Source organism: Podarcis bocagei, assembly GCF_964188305.1.
Source record: "Podarcis bocagei genome assembly, chromosome: 7".
NCBI classification, from domain to species: domain Eukaryota; kingdom Metazoa; phylum Chordata; class Lepidosauria; order Squamata; family Lacertidae; genus Podarcis; species Podarcis bocagei.
The window spans coordinates 17,784,862-17,799,078 of record NC_138132.1 but is presented as its reverse complement, the minus strand read 5'-3'; the positions used below and the strand labels follow the sequence as shown (position 1 = coordinate 17,799,078).

At 48.0% G+C, this 14,217-nt stretch overlaps 1 protein-coding gene across 1 annotated transcript; it reads left to right on the top strand.

The window, feature by feature from the left end:
• Window positions 1-3,864: 3,864 nt before the first annotated feature.
• Window positions 3,865-11,636, top strand: LOC308592570 (uncharacterized protein). The gene is made up of 4 exons (XM_081204127.1): window positions 3,865-4,211; window positions 6,131-6,277; window positions 8,813-8,926; window positions 11,404-11,636. The coding sequence occupies exons 1-4, from the start codon at window positions 4,046-4,048 to the stop codon at window positions 11,442-11,444; spliced, it is 468 nt and encodes a 155-aa protein (XP_081060253.1). The 5' UTR covers window positions 3,865-4,045; the 3' UTR covers window positions 11,445-11,636.
• The last annotated feature ends 2,581 nt before the right edge of the window (window positions 11,637-14,217 follow it).

Here is a 14,217-nt window from a genome sequence, read left to right as displayed (position 1 = left end):
TGAACAGAACTTCCCCAATTGGCGGGGGAAGGATGATTAAAGTATTGTATTAGCTTAATGTATGCTGCTATTACCAGTTAATAATGGTGATGAACATTATTATTATTATTATTATCATCATCATGTAAATTTATTTATTTCGTTTTTTAAATTAAAATTTTACAATAACATGTCAATATACAATATAGAAATAAGATTCCATATATAAAAGGACACAGATTCTGAAGCCAAAAAGACATTCTGGTTATAAGGGTGGAAGCGTGGGTTTGGATTTAGAATCAAGAAGTCTAATTTTGCTCCCAGCAGACTTCCCTGCAAAGTCATAGGAAGCAATGGAACCTCTCTCTTCTCCATCCCTTGATATGTGGCTCTTTCTCTCCCTCATGCAAGTTTTGGGAGAAAAGCAGTTGTTCTTGGATGTGACTTTCTCTTTGACAGAAGGTTCCCACACACAGCCTATTTATTCCTCCCAATATACTTGCAGAAAACTTATGTGGAGGTTAGACCATATCCGGTCTTCATTCAGCATCCATCCTGATCTTTCTTGGGGAGTCATATTACAACAAGCATTCATCCTGCCTTCGCCCTGATTTGTTTGTCAAGTGTTTATATGTGTTCCCAGTAATAATTCACTCATTTCTCACTTGTCAATGCATTTCCCAGCACTCCTCCCCAATCACACAAAATCTGGGTTGTACCCCACTGAATTCCATTCAGAGTAGATTCATCGGAATTAATGAGCCTACGTTAGTAGGTTAACATTGGCTATAACCCTGATTCCTTTATATTTTTTAAAAAATATGGATTTGTTGTCCAAGGGGAATGGATGGCTTTAACCCACATTATTTATGTGCAACCCCAAATTTAGGGTACACAGTCTGGAGGCAGCTTGAGTAAGCTTTCTAAATTTACCTCACATGGAAGTATTTGGAAAAACAAATATCCACCATGCATATTGACGCTACCAATTTTGTATAAATAGAGTTTTTAAAAAATGCTTATTTTTTCTCTCAGTGACTGCTGTGTGCAAAATGGTTTTAAAAATAAATGAAATAAAAACAACATCCAAATACTCTCAGAGTTTCAAGGTAAAGGCAAAGGGAACCCTGACCATTAGGTCTAGTCGTGACCGACTCTGGGGTTGTGGCGCTCATCTCGCTTTATTGGCCGAGGGTGCCAGCGTACAGCTTCCGGGTCATGTAGCCAGCATGACTATGCTGCTTCTGGCAAACCAGAGCAGCGCATGGAAATGCCGTTTACCTTCCCGCCGGAGCGGTACCTATTCATCTACTTGCACTTTGACGTGCTTTCGAACTGCTAGGTTGGCAGGAGCTGGGACCGAGCAACGGGAGCTCACCCTGTCACGGGGATTCGAACCACCGACCTTCTGATCGGCAAGTCTTAGGCTCTGTGGTTTAACCCACAGGGCCACCCACATCCCCAGAGTTTCATGAGTTGCTCTCAAATGGGGGTGGGAAACCTGTGTTTGGCAGATTCTTCTGTTCATTTAACACAGGGTTGGCACCATGAACCTTACAGTATCTCAATTATAGATAAGTGGAGAGACAGGATTGTGATCCATCTCTAGACCAGGGTTTCCGAAACTTTGGTCTCCAGCTGTTGTTGGACTACAACTCCCATCATCCCTAAGTAGCAGGTCCAGTGGTCAGGGATGGTGGGAATTGTAATCCAACAACAGCTGGAGACCCAAGTTTGGTAAACACTGGACTAGACAATCAATTAGATGTTACAACAAAAACCAACCTGATACAAAGAGAATTGGGAAACACTGCTGTAGACCAAGATGGAGTGGGGGTGGGGCTTCTTCAGTCCCATGGCCACAATCTCTTCTTTGGCAACCTTTTTGGGGGGCCATGCCACTCTTACTTTCATAGAACAGACCACATTCATAGAACAGACCCATGCAAAAGGCAGAGGTTTCTACACTGCTAGAATCACACATGCATGGAGCTTATTTCTCACTTGTTACTCAACATACAGTGGTACCTTGGGTTACAGACGCTTCAGGTTACAGACGCTTCAGGCTACAGACTCCGCTAACCCAGAAATAGTACCTCGGGTTAAGAACTTTGCTTCAGGATGAGAACAGAAATCCTGCTCCAGCGGAGCGGCGGCAGCGGGAGGCCCCATTAGCTAAAGTGGTGCTTCAGGTTAAGAACAGTTTCAGGTTAAGAACAGACCTCCAGAACGAATTAAGTTCTTAACCCGAGGTACCACTGTATTCAGGTAAGGGATGTAGCTCAGAGGCAGAACAACGACTCTGCATGCAGAAGGACTCAGGTTAACCCCAGGTATCTCCAGGTAGGGATGGGAAGGGATGGGAAAGACCCATGCCAGAAATTCTGGAAGACTACTGGTAGTAGACAATACTGAGCTTGATGGCAGTGGCTGCGTGACCAAGCTGTTCTGCTTATCTCCCCATCTTCCTCTCTTGCACAGATACCATGAAAATTTAAGGACTGCCTTTTTACAAATACTTAGTATATAACTAAATTGAAAATGGGTCCCCGCTGTCACAGTCATTTCTCTGATGGGAGAAATGTTGTGTGGCGCCCTGGAAAAGAGGAGACTGAGAGGATATATGATAGCCATCTTCTAATATCTCAAAGGCTGTCACATGGAAGATGGTGCAAGCTTGTTTTCTCCAGCTCTGGAGGGTAGGACTTGAACCAATGGTTACATGAAAGGAGATTCTGACTGAACATCAGGAAGAACTTTCTGACAGTAAGAGTTGTTTGACAGTGGAAGGGTCTCTTCCGGGAGGTTGTGGACTCTCCTTCCTTGGAGGTTTTTAAGCAGAGGTGGGATGGCCATATGTCATGGATGCTTTAAGTTAGAATCCTACATTGCAGGGTTTCGGATTAAATGACCCTCGGGATCCCTTCCAACTCTGCAATTTCATGATTCTATTCTTATTCTTATTTTAATCATACAAGCTGACTTGATGTACTTCCCTTGCAAACCATCCAGAGAACCCAGAGTAGAGTTGTATCTTGGTTGTCAAACAGCTTAGTTCCCAAACGTTTTGGCTCCCAAAGTTAATGCCGTAAACCCAGAAGTGACTGTTCCGGTTTGCCAACTATTTTTGGAAGCTGAATGTCCGATGGGGCTTCTGCATCTTCTGATTGGCTTCAGGAGTTTCCTGCAGCCTATCAGAAGTCACGCTTTGGTTTTCAAACGTTTTGGAAGTCTAACGGACTTCTGGAACAGATTTCATTCGACTTCCAAGGTATGACTGTATATGAATATTGGATGTATTTTTTAAACAACAAGAGACCATAATAATAAATACATTTAGGCTGAGTTCTGAATTACAACTCCCACGATCTCTCACTGAGGCTGTACTATAGTCAGGGGCACCAACTATAGAGGGCTGAAGCCCCTTCAATATTTGAAGACAGGGGGTCAGGCCCTCCCAGAATTAAGGGGGCTCCAAACAAATCAGCCTCTTGCCTGCACCCTCTGCGCTCCCCACCCCCTACCACTGGCGGGTAATTGGTGGCACGCCAGAGAGGAGCAGGATGCATGTAGGGTGATCTTTACTTTCCTTGCTTTGTAGCCCCGCCACTGTCAGGGCGCAGTGGGGATTTCTGCAAGGGGGGGGAGCCTGAGTCCCCCCCCCCCACTGCATACCCGAGGCAACAGACCCCTGGCACCCTCCACCTGGTGCATAATGTTGTGTGTATGATGTCACACAACGCTGGACCCCCTTGATGTTGGCACCCCTGGCTGTAGTTCAACGACATCTGGAAAGCGGAAGGTCTAGCGCCTGGGCCTAGCACAGAGCGCACTGCCTGATGATGACATCATCTGTTTGTGACAGCACAATATTCAGAAGGCATCACGTCGCACATGCGACTTCGGAACAGTGGCAGTTGGCCATTGGCTGGGCAAGCGGCACTTCAGCAGGGCAGCGCACACCCATGCTCAGTCAGCAGCACGCCTGAAGTAACGTGAACATCTCCCTTCCCTGGGCTCATCATCCTGAATCCGCTTTGCAGTCGCAGACCCAACGTTTCCATCAATGTGCAGCCTGGAGGTTATCACAGAAATTTTAGCTGTCATCTGCTTTCTGCTTCACATCGCTGCTCTGTCCACAGAGCACTGGCTATCGAACGTCAATGAGCACATGGGGCTGTGGAAAGGTTGCCATGGAACACAGTGTGTGTTGTTCGGGCTACAAGTTCCACGTAAGTTCGTCTTTGCCTTGGGCTATGAGTACTGGAGGTGTAGTATCCTGAAGTGGCTTAGAGCTGTTCTTATTATTTATTAGGTAAAGGTAAAGGGACCCCTGACCATTAGGTCCAGTCGTGGCCGACTCTGGGGTTGGGGCGCTCATCTTGCTTTATTGGCCGAGGGAGCCGGCGTGCAGCTTCCGGGTCATGTAGTCAGCATGACTAAGCCGCTTCTGGCAAACCAGAGTAGTGCACAGAAATGCCATTTACCTTCCTGCCAGAGCGGTACCTATTTATCTACTTGCACTTTGACGTGCTTTCGAACTGCTAGGTTGGCAGGAGCAGGGACGGAGCAACGGGAGCTCACCCCGTCACGGGGATTCAAACCGCTGACCTTCTGATTGGCAAGTCCTAGCCTCTGTGGTTTAACCCACAGCGCCACCCACGTCCTATTATTTATTACCCCAGTGCTATTTTTCTAGAAGAGGAGGTGCCACAGCTCCCCACGAATTCCTGCCTTGGTCTCTTATGATGTCAATGGTGCCCACCTGAGAGGTGCTGAAACTGAGTTCTGGCTGAAAAAAAGCCCTGACTTACGCTATGTATGTGCTGCTCTTCAGACGGGCCTTACAAAGCGCTTTTCATAAGTTTATTACAAGAAGCATCACTTTACAAAATATTAATGTTACAATAGAGTGGCTAAGACAAAGCGTGTTCTCCCTAACAGAGAGCACGTGTTGCGGTTGGGGGAACAGGCCACCCTGTCATGACTAGGCAAATTTGGTGGAACCCTAGCCTTTAAGAGGTTAATTGGGTTGCTGGGGAATTTTGATTGTTGCCAATTCGGAGGAGGGGTCAGAGGCTTTAAATACAGAGGCCAGGCGATGGGACGTCCTCTTGGCCGTTTTGCACCGGATCACCCGCCCTCCCTCCCTTTTATAGGGTGGTTTTTTGCTTTGCTCGCTTGACCTTGCTATGCCTGTCATGGGGTCGTTCGCCTTGGAGCGGGGGCCTGGTAGGAATTTTGCCATCTGGCTGATTGGCTGGTGCCATTTGGTTTTTGCCTACTGCGTAGCAAATCGTCACAACTTGTAAGGTTGGCGGTTAGGCATTGGTTAAATTGGTGCTTGGAGGGGTAAGGTGCCTATCCCTCCAAATGATGCGGAAAGGGAATTCCGTTAAAGGAATCCAGGGGCTTGCCATTCTTTCGTCCTTGTCCGTGGAGCCGGACTTGGGCCGTGCAAGCCCCACCGGAACATGAGGGTGAGAGGTGTTGGACTGTGTCCCAGCCTCATTTCTCCCCAATACTTGTTTCCCACGCTGGCTTCCGGTGGTGTCCGGAAGGGACCAGCTCTGTCCTTGGGGGGCAAGGACAGATAGTCATAACCAATGCCTAAGCAACCACTCACATTTTTTGTATTTGAATAAAGTTGTGGCCTAAATTATGCCAAAAACTTAAACAAAAATTGAAGTGTGCAGTGTGAATTATTTTTGGGGGTGGCACTGTGGGACTCAACACGCAACTTGTTTGCTTGCAAAAAGCTGCTTTTCCTTTCCCTCAGAGCAACATGGTCCTTCAGATACTTCTGTGGGAGCTGGGTGGTGACAGTTCCTAAAGCTTCTTTCCTCAGTCCTCTTCATTTTGAACGTTTCCTGCAGTTTGGTCCTTCAGTCTGCTGATAGTTCAGAGTGACTAGGGATAATGCTACACAGACACACACGCAGTCCCAGATTAAACCCAGTGAAGGCCCCTGGGCAGTTGAAATCAGGAGGGATCATAATTTATCTTGTGCGCTCTAGTGGGATAACATTGAGGGAGCAGATAAAAACTGACCTCTCTGTCCCTGGGGGGAAATATTGCATGGGAAGTCAGCTGCGCTATCGTCTAGTCCCACTGATACATTTAACCCCTGTTCTCTCTTTCCTCCGTCTAGCATACATGCAGGCTACCCGAACCTTGATGTTGCTGGCGTTGTTAGCTGGAAGCTTCTCTTTGCTTAGCATTACTTCCATCTTCTTCCAGTGCCCCTTCGGCTGCATCTCCAAACCAAGGATCTCAACAATATTCAGCACCATCGCAGGTATGGTGGGGGTGTCATAAGCATCTGCTTCCACAGACAGCCAAGCTGTAGCTCAGGGCTAGAGCATCTGTTCTGCATGGAGAAGGTCTCAGCTTCGGTCCTCAGCATCTCCATGTGGGGCCAGAAGAGACCCCTGGTCTCAGTCCCCCAGAGCTGCTGCCTGCCACTTTAGGCAGTACTGGGTGAGATAGGCCAATGGTTCAGACTCAGCATAAGGCACCTTCCTGTGTTCCTTCGAGTTTGGTAACTAACTCAAAGCCAACCCTTGACTTGGAAAAATAAAACAAAATAACCCCCCACTCCCCAGATCCTATGCCAAGAAGGCTTGAGCTGAAATGGAAAGCTGAAATCAATACACATGGCAAACTTAAGTCCATTGAATACAAGGCGTACCCTCTGATTAGGGCTGATACCACCCGAAATCCAGCAAAAATAAATCTTAGATGGCCTTAAAGATGTGCACAGGATTACAACCCCTAAGGTGGCTTGAAAGGGGAATCCTGCAAATTCGTGGACGATAAGGCTACCAGAGGGTTGCAACAGGTTTGGCAGCCTCCGGGATTGGGACTGGAAAAAGAAGAACAAGAAATTTATTTATGATATCCCACTTCTTTCTCCAATGTGGCTCACCCTCACAACAACCCTGCAGGCTGAGAGACTTTGACTGGATCAAGGTCACCCAGTGAGCTTCATGGTGGAGGGGAATCTGAAACCTGGTTTCCCGGGTCCTAGTCTAACATTCCAACAACTATGCCATACTGGCTGTCAAGCAAGCATAAAGGTAAAGGGACCCCTGACCATTAGTCCAGTCGTGGCCGACTCTGGGGTTGCGGCGCTCATCTTGCTTTACTGGCCAAAGGAGCCGGCATACAGCTTCCAGGTCATGTGGCCAGCATGACTAAGCCGCTTCTGGTGAACCAGAGCAGCGCATGGAAACGCCGTTTACCTTCCCACTGGAGTGGTACCTATTTATCGATTTGCACTTTGACATGCTTTCAAACTGCTAGGTTGGCAGGAGCAGGGACCGAGCAACGGGAGCTCACGCCGTTGCGGGGATTCGAACCACTGACCTTCTGATCGGCAAGTCCTAGGCTCTGTGGTTTAACCCACAGTGCCACCCGCATCCCTCAACTATGCCATACTAGCTGTCAAACAAGCATAAGGGGTTACTATTACTGAGCTCAAAAGAGGAAGCTTTATATTGAATCAGCCCAGTACTCATACCCTCCAAGTGTCCCTATTTCCCAGGGACGGTGCCAGAATGATGAAAGCTATCCCGACTTCTGATTTGATCCTGGAATGTCCTTATTTCCTCCCCTAGTGCTGTTGCCACTGAGCTTGAGGAGAAGGAAGAGCTGGTGCTTGCCCTGAGCAGCAGTGGCGGCTGCAGTGGCGGCTGAAAGTGAGCACCCCATTCCTCTCCATGGAGATTGCCGACCTCCTCCCTTTGACAGCTCTTAGCAGCTGTTGGAGAGAGGGCAAAGTGGAGAGGCTGCTGCCACTGAGGCCCAGCTAATGCACCAACTCTGAGGTGCAGGCAGAGGGCAGGGCTGCCCTGGGCAGGAAGAAAGAGGGGGAAGAGTGGAACGCAAAGAGCCTAGAATTTGTTTTTATAAATGCCTCGTGCATCCACATCTAATCTTGCCCCTTTCTAAAAGTTATGTACTGGTATGTGACAAAGAATACAGTAAGCTTGGGCTTAAGGAGTTTTCTCAGGACAGCAGAGGGTGTGTCAGAGACCAGGCTGAGGAGAGCTACTCTGATGAGGAATGGTGTCCAGGATGCAGATGCCCAGGAGCAGTGGAGCATTATAGATTTGGAGCAGTGGTTTGCAGAGGGAACTAGTTTGGAAGACAATAGCTGGGCAGAACTCAGTGGGGAACAGCTAGGAGGAGGAGAACAGGGAGAGAGAGAATTAACAGACTCCCTTTCGCTGGAAAGTGTCCAAGTGCTCAGTCCAAGGTCAAGGGGAGCAGATAAGGTAGCTACACAGAAAACCAAATGGTTGCGAGATCAGGTTGCCAGATGAGGAAGTGATGGGGGTGGCTTGGGGGGAAGTGGGTGGAAACTTTAATTGGGAGCACCTTTCTTCCGAGAATGGAGTCTTTGTTCTTTCACTGTGAACATTAAATTCTCTTTAACTGATAAGAGACTGTTTTCACTTTGTTCTGCTTATCCATGGCCAAACGGAGGGAGGAAGCCGCTTCCTTGAAGCCTGACAGGTTTGTGTCCTGGTGGTGTAGTGGGGGTGGGGAAACAAAAATTGGGGAGGTTGAGGACGGTCAGTTGGGTGAGTGAGAAATGCCCCTATTTTCATCTGAGGACTGTTGGAGGGTATGAGTACTGTCTACACTGACAGGTAGCAGCTCTCCAGGGATTCAGGCAGGAAACATTTCCAGCTTTGATGAGCTCAGGATTGAACCAGTTGCTCTGCTTTACACATCAACTATGCGTGTTTCTCAGAGGAATCAGATCGACACTGGGGGAAAGGGGAACCTGGGATATGAGGCTCTAAGGAGTTTTATTTGCTCCTAGGCTTATTTGTTCTGGTTTCGGTATGCGTCTTCGCCAGCCATATGCGACCAAGTGATAATTCGGGGTGGTCCCTGTACTTGGCCTGGGCCTCGATTCCTCTGTGCCTTGTAACTGGTGAGTATGCATGGCATGGGACATACTGAAATGTATTCACAGAATCTGAAATATACTCGGAGTCAAGTGTGGATTTCATGCTCTTTATTCAGCTCATAGTAGTGAAGAATGGAAGTTCCCCCGAAATGTCTGCTTTATATACATTATTTACACAATGGGCCCCACGTGGTTGGCTAATTCTGGGATTCTCCTGAAGGCCAATCAGGTTGAGGATTCACTTCCACCTGGAGTTGGATTGGGTGGCTCCTGCAGACCAATCAGACTGCTGCATTGTGGATCCTATTGTTCTAGGACCAATCAGACTGCTGCATTTTATCATATTCAACTCAGTACATAACAGAATCATAGAGCTGGAAGGAACCACAAGGGTCAGAGCCGTTTTTACCCAGAGGTGCAAGGGGTGCGGGGTACCCTAGCGTCGAATTCTGGGGGGCGCCAGGTGCCCACCCCTGAAGCTGCTGAAGCTCTTAACTGTCTACCTGTTATGAAATAATTAGAGGCATCTTGTGTGAAGGCGTCACTGGAAGGGGTGTGCGCCGATGGCGGTAGCTGGGCTGTGGCCACGCGGCTGCACCAGGGGACCCCAGCCCTCCTGTTGGCTTGAAGGAGGTGCTTCCCAGAAGCGCTCGTCCGCAGCCGAGTCCCTTCTTCTGCGCTGAGGCACCGACGCTGAGGTAGGGGCATGAGCAAGTGGGGACCCTTGTGGGCAGGAGCAGGTCACAGAGTACGGCTGGAGGAGCTGCAACTTGGTGAGCCTGAGTTACAGAAGTGGCGGAGCGGCCAGTCTGGAGCAGCGCTCGTCCCACTGCCAGTGCCGCGCACCCTTCGGCTGGCATCATGCAGGTGGCACTGAGTCAGCCCCATGCCTCGAAGGCTGCTTGCTGCTCCCCCTGGCTTGGCCCAGCCCCCACCCACAACCGGCGGGGGGAGAGAGATGCACCTCCAGAACAAAGAAGGGGCAGCAACGTGTGCTTCCTCCTGCTCCGCTGCCTTCAAGACCCTGCTTCCCTCCTCCGGCCCTGCCATCATGTTAACAGGCCTCTCCCTGACACTTTCATGGGCCATAGATTATTTAATAGCCATAGGCCTAAGTAAAGAGGAATGTTTTTGCCTGGCGCCTAAAGACATGTAATGAGGGCGCCAGGCGAGCCTCTCTGGAGAGAGCATTCCGCAATCAAAGAGCCACCACAGAAAAGGCCCGTTCTCTTGTTGCCACCCTCGGGACCTCTTGTGAAGAAGGCACGTGAAGAAGGGCCTCATCCATCCCTAGACACTTCCAGTTACCAAACTTTTCCGTCTATAAGACGCCCCCTTGTATAAGACTACCCCTATTTGGGGGGACTAAAAATTTCAAAACTGGTGATGGGGAGATTCCCCAAAGTTGTTGAGCTTTACCCTCAGTGGTCGCAGAGGGGTCTTTGCAGCCCACGCTTTGATCCTCTCGCTGCGCCGCTGTTGCTGCGCCCTCCTTTTCCCCCTCCTGTTTCGGTCCAGCCTCAGACTCACCAGGACTGTAATAGCTATTGCAAGGCAACCTGCTCACAAACCCTGTGCAAGCACTGCATGTGGGAGACTTCTACCTGCGCATCCAAACGTGCCTCCCGCTCCCCTCCTCCTCCACAGGGCTGGGGGAAATGCGCTAATTAGGGGATTGTCATTAAAAACAGGGAAAAGAAAAGCCCTCCCCCTGTGCGTTTCCCAGGGAGATCAGGCGGAGCGTCCCCGGGTCTGCCCCAATTTTGAGTGCAGGTCTTTGCAAATGCTCCCTACCCACCAGAAGGGAGTAGTTTTCAGCACAGGAGGCCGGCTAATTAATCAGCCGTTTGCCTCAGTGCCTTGTGTATACTTGGCAAGCTCGAATGGCCACACAAAAGCTTCAATTAGATTTATTTTTAATTGCACAACTCCATCCATAGAAATGCACCAAGGCTATCCGCTGCTGCCGGCATTGCAAAAGCCACTTATCCTCTGTCCCCTCGCTGAAAAAAGCAGCAAAAGGCCGACCAATTGCCGCAATGACAGCCAATCAATACCAGCCCTTGACGCAGCCACCAGTAACATTCTCCGACTCGTGGCAGCAACCAATCCCACAATGCACTACCCATGTATAAGACTACCCCCAATTTTCAACATGATTTTTGAAGGAAAAAACCTCTTGTACATGGAAAAGTACGGTATATCCAGGACTAGCAGCTTGTAGAAGGCTCGAAATTCACCAACTATGCAGAAGAGAATAGTCCTATCCAAAGATATTCTACTTGGAGATGCCAACATCTTTAAGTTGGACTAGCACTAGATTGGACTAGCACTACTGGTTTGCATTTTGGCTTGTCGGAATGGTAGAGTGTGGAGTATCAGAGCATGATCCTACCTGAGAGCCAGAGAAAGATTGCTGGGGTCACAGATCCACATGTCTCAGACGGTGTATCATTCTGCTCCACCTATTGCCTCAAATAATCCCTTTTCTCTCCTGACAGCTGGGACTGCTTTGGTATTGGATACTGCGATGTTAGACTGAGCAAGACAATGTGACTGTTCTGCCATTTCCCATGACGTCTGAAGCTACATTGATAAGGTGTGGTGCAAAGATAGCCTGCACTGGGGCAAGCTGGACCTGGAAGAAGAGGCTGTATTTTTCCCTTGGTGGCAGAATTGATGCATTATTTGCCCCCTCCCCCCATTATAATATTATTGCTATATATTTTGGAAAGTGGTTTGTCCCTTTGTCCTCTGTGAGTTTGAACGCTTCTAATGAGATTGTCACCAAAAAGCAGAAGCCAGTTTTTGTCCGTCAGGATACCGCTGGGCACCATTTTCAATCCAGATAGCAGAGCACAATGGTCCAAACCGAAGAAGATGTTGCCCGATGTGCCACAGTGATTTCCAGGAATGAGGCGCTGTTTTTGGTCAATGTTTGGAAACTGCCGTCTGCCATTTTTAATTCAAGATGGCACGCTGAAATGCTCCCAACTGCGCTGGTTATATAATTTATAATAATAATTTATTATTTATACCCCGCCCATCTGGCTGGGTTTCCCCAGCCACTCTGGGCGGCTCCCAACCAAATATTAAAAACACAATACAGCATTAAACAGTAAAAACTTCCCTAAACTTACCTCTGGAGATATCATCACCCAATTTCATATGGCAGTTCCTAAGATGGAAGAATGGGTTTTGGTTTATGTTTGGATACTGTTAGATGTTATTTTTGACCAAAGTGTTTCAAACTGCCCTGACTTGGGCACCTCTCAAGATATCAGGGCCCAATTTTGTGTGGTTGTTCCTGAGACCAAGAAAGAGATTTTGGTCTATATTTGGATACCATTGCATTCCAGTTTGAATCCAGATAGTAGACTGCAGTCATTTTAATCAGATTTGGAAGAAATACCTAATACGGTTGTGCACTGGACTTGACTAAACTACAAATCTTGAAAAGAATTGGGCTAATTTGGACAGAACTGGGTTTCAACTAAGTCAGGTTAAGGCAGCCCTGGTTCACCCGAGGTTGGGCCTCCTGGAGCTAACCGAGGCTCGCTGGCAGAGGAACAGGGGAGCAGGTGGCGCACCATGCCCACGGGATGCACGCCAGCCATGCCCCCGCCTGCTCTCTGCCCCCCCCCCGCCACAGCTTGAAGTTCCACCACTACCGAGGCTATAAGGGTTGAGATCTTGGGTTGGAAGAATGAGAGGCAAGCAACAACTGCAAAGTGTTGTTGTTGTAGTAGTTGTTTAGTCATTTAGTCGTGTCTGACTCTTCGTGACCCCATGGACCAGAGCACGCCAGGCACTCCTGTCTTCCAATGCCTCAAACTCATGCTGGTAGCTTCGAGAACACTGTTCAACCATCTCATCCGCTGTCGTCCCCTTCTCCTTGTGCCCTCCATCTTTCTCAACATCAGGGTCTTTTCCAGGGAGTCTTCTCTTCTCATGAGGTGGCCAAAGTACTGGAACCTCAGCTTCAGGATCTGTCCTTCCAGTGAGCACTCAGGGCTGATTTCCTTCAGAATGGATAGGTTTGATCTTCTTGCAGTCCGTGGGACTCTCAAGAGTCTCCTCCAGCACCATAATTCAAAAGCATCAATTCTTCAGCAATCAGCCTTCTTTATGGTCCAGCTCTCACTTCCATACATCACTACTGGGAAAACTATAGCTTTAACTATACGGACCTTTGTTGGCAAGGTGATGTGTAACACTGTTCAAAAGAGGCCTTTCAAAGACCCCCACATTGTTCTTTGGCTATGCCTGTTCTTGGGCACATGCACAACACATACATGCAGTCAAGCCAGTGAGCAGAAGGTACAATCCTGCTGGCTGAAGGAGTCTACATCACCAGCATGCCACCCACAGGGAACAAGGCTAGACAACCATACCACAGCGGGGTTGAAAAGGGGATGGCCAAGTCCACTGAGGTCCCAAGGAGGGAACAGTGGCCTAAGGAAAGAGGAGAAAATAACTGTGCTGGTCAGTCTCCCACTGTTAGTTATGGCTCTCAATATGGAGGCCAAATGGCCGAAATATTGGGAAATTTTGGAACAGGAAGGAGATAAACTGAAATTACAGAGTTTTGAGAAATTAAAAGTCAAAGTGCGAGATTGGCTCCATTATTATCAAATAATGGAGGTTTACAAACAGGACAGGAAAATTGGCTTCCAGGTGGAAAAATCCAAATTAGAAACAGAACTGTTAGAACCCAATACTAAGGACTTGTCAAGAATGTACAACTTGCTGTTGAAATGGAATACACAAGATGAAACAGTGAAATCAGCTATGATAAAGTGGGCACAAGATATTGGTCATAACATCATGTTTGCTGACTGGGAACAGTTGTGGACCACCGGTATGAAATTTACGGCATGTAATGCCTTAAAGGAAAATATTATGAAAATGATTTATAGGTGGTACATGACTCCAGTCAAGCTTGCAAAAATTTACCACTTGTCTGATAATAAATGTTGGAAATGTAAAGAAACTGAAGGTACTTTCTTTCACCTTTGGTGGACGTGCCCAAAGATTAAGGCTTTCTGGGAAATGATATATAATGAAATGAAAAAGGTACTTAAATGTACTTTCCTTAAGAAACCAGAAGCCTTTCTCTTGGGCACTGTCGGCCAATTGGTGCCAAAGAGGGATAGAACTTTTTTTATGTATGCTACAACAGCAGCAAGAATACTCATCGCAAAGTATTGGAAGACACAAAATCTACCCACTCTGGAAGAATGGCAGATGAAGGTGATAAGCTACATGGGACTGGCTGAAATGACTGGCAGAATCCGAGACCAGGGAAAAGAGAC

Bases quoted from the DNA above. Each gene is read 5' to 3' on its own strand.
- LOC308592570 (XM_081204127.1), top strand. From the start codon at position 4,046: ATGTGCAGCCTGGAGGTTATCACAGAAATTTTAGCTGTCATCTGCTTT. The intron at 4,212-6,130 runs GTAAGTTCGTCT...TCCTCCGTCTAG, and splicing joins GTTCGGGCTACAAGTTCCAC to CATACATGCAGGCTACCCGA. The intron at 8,927-11,403 runs GTGAGTATGCAT...CTCTCCTGACAG, and splicing joins TCCTCTGTGCCTTGTAACTG to CTGGGACTGCTTTGGTATTG.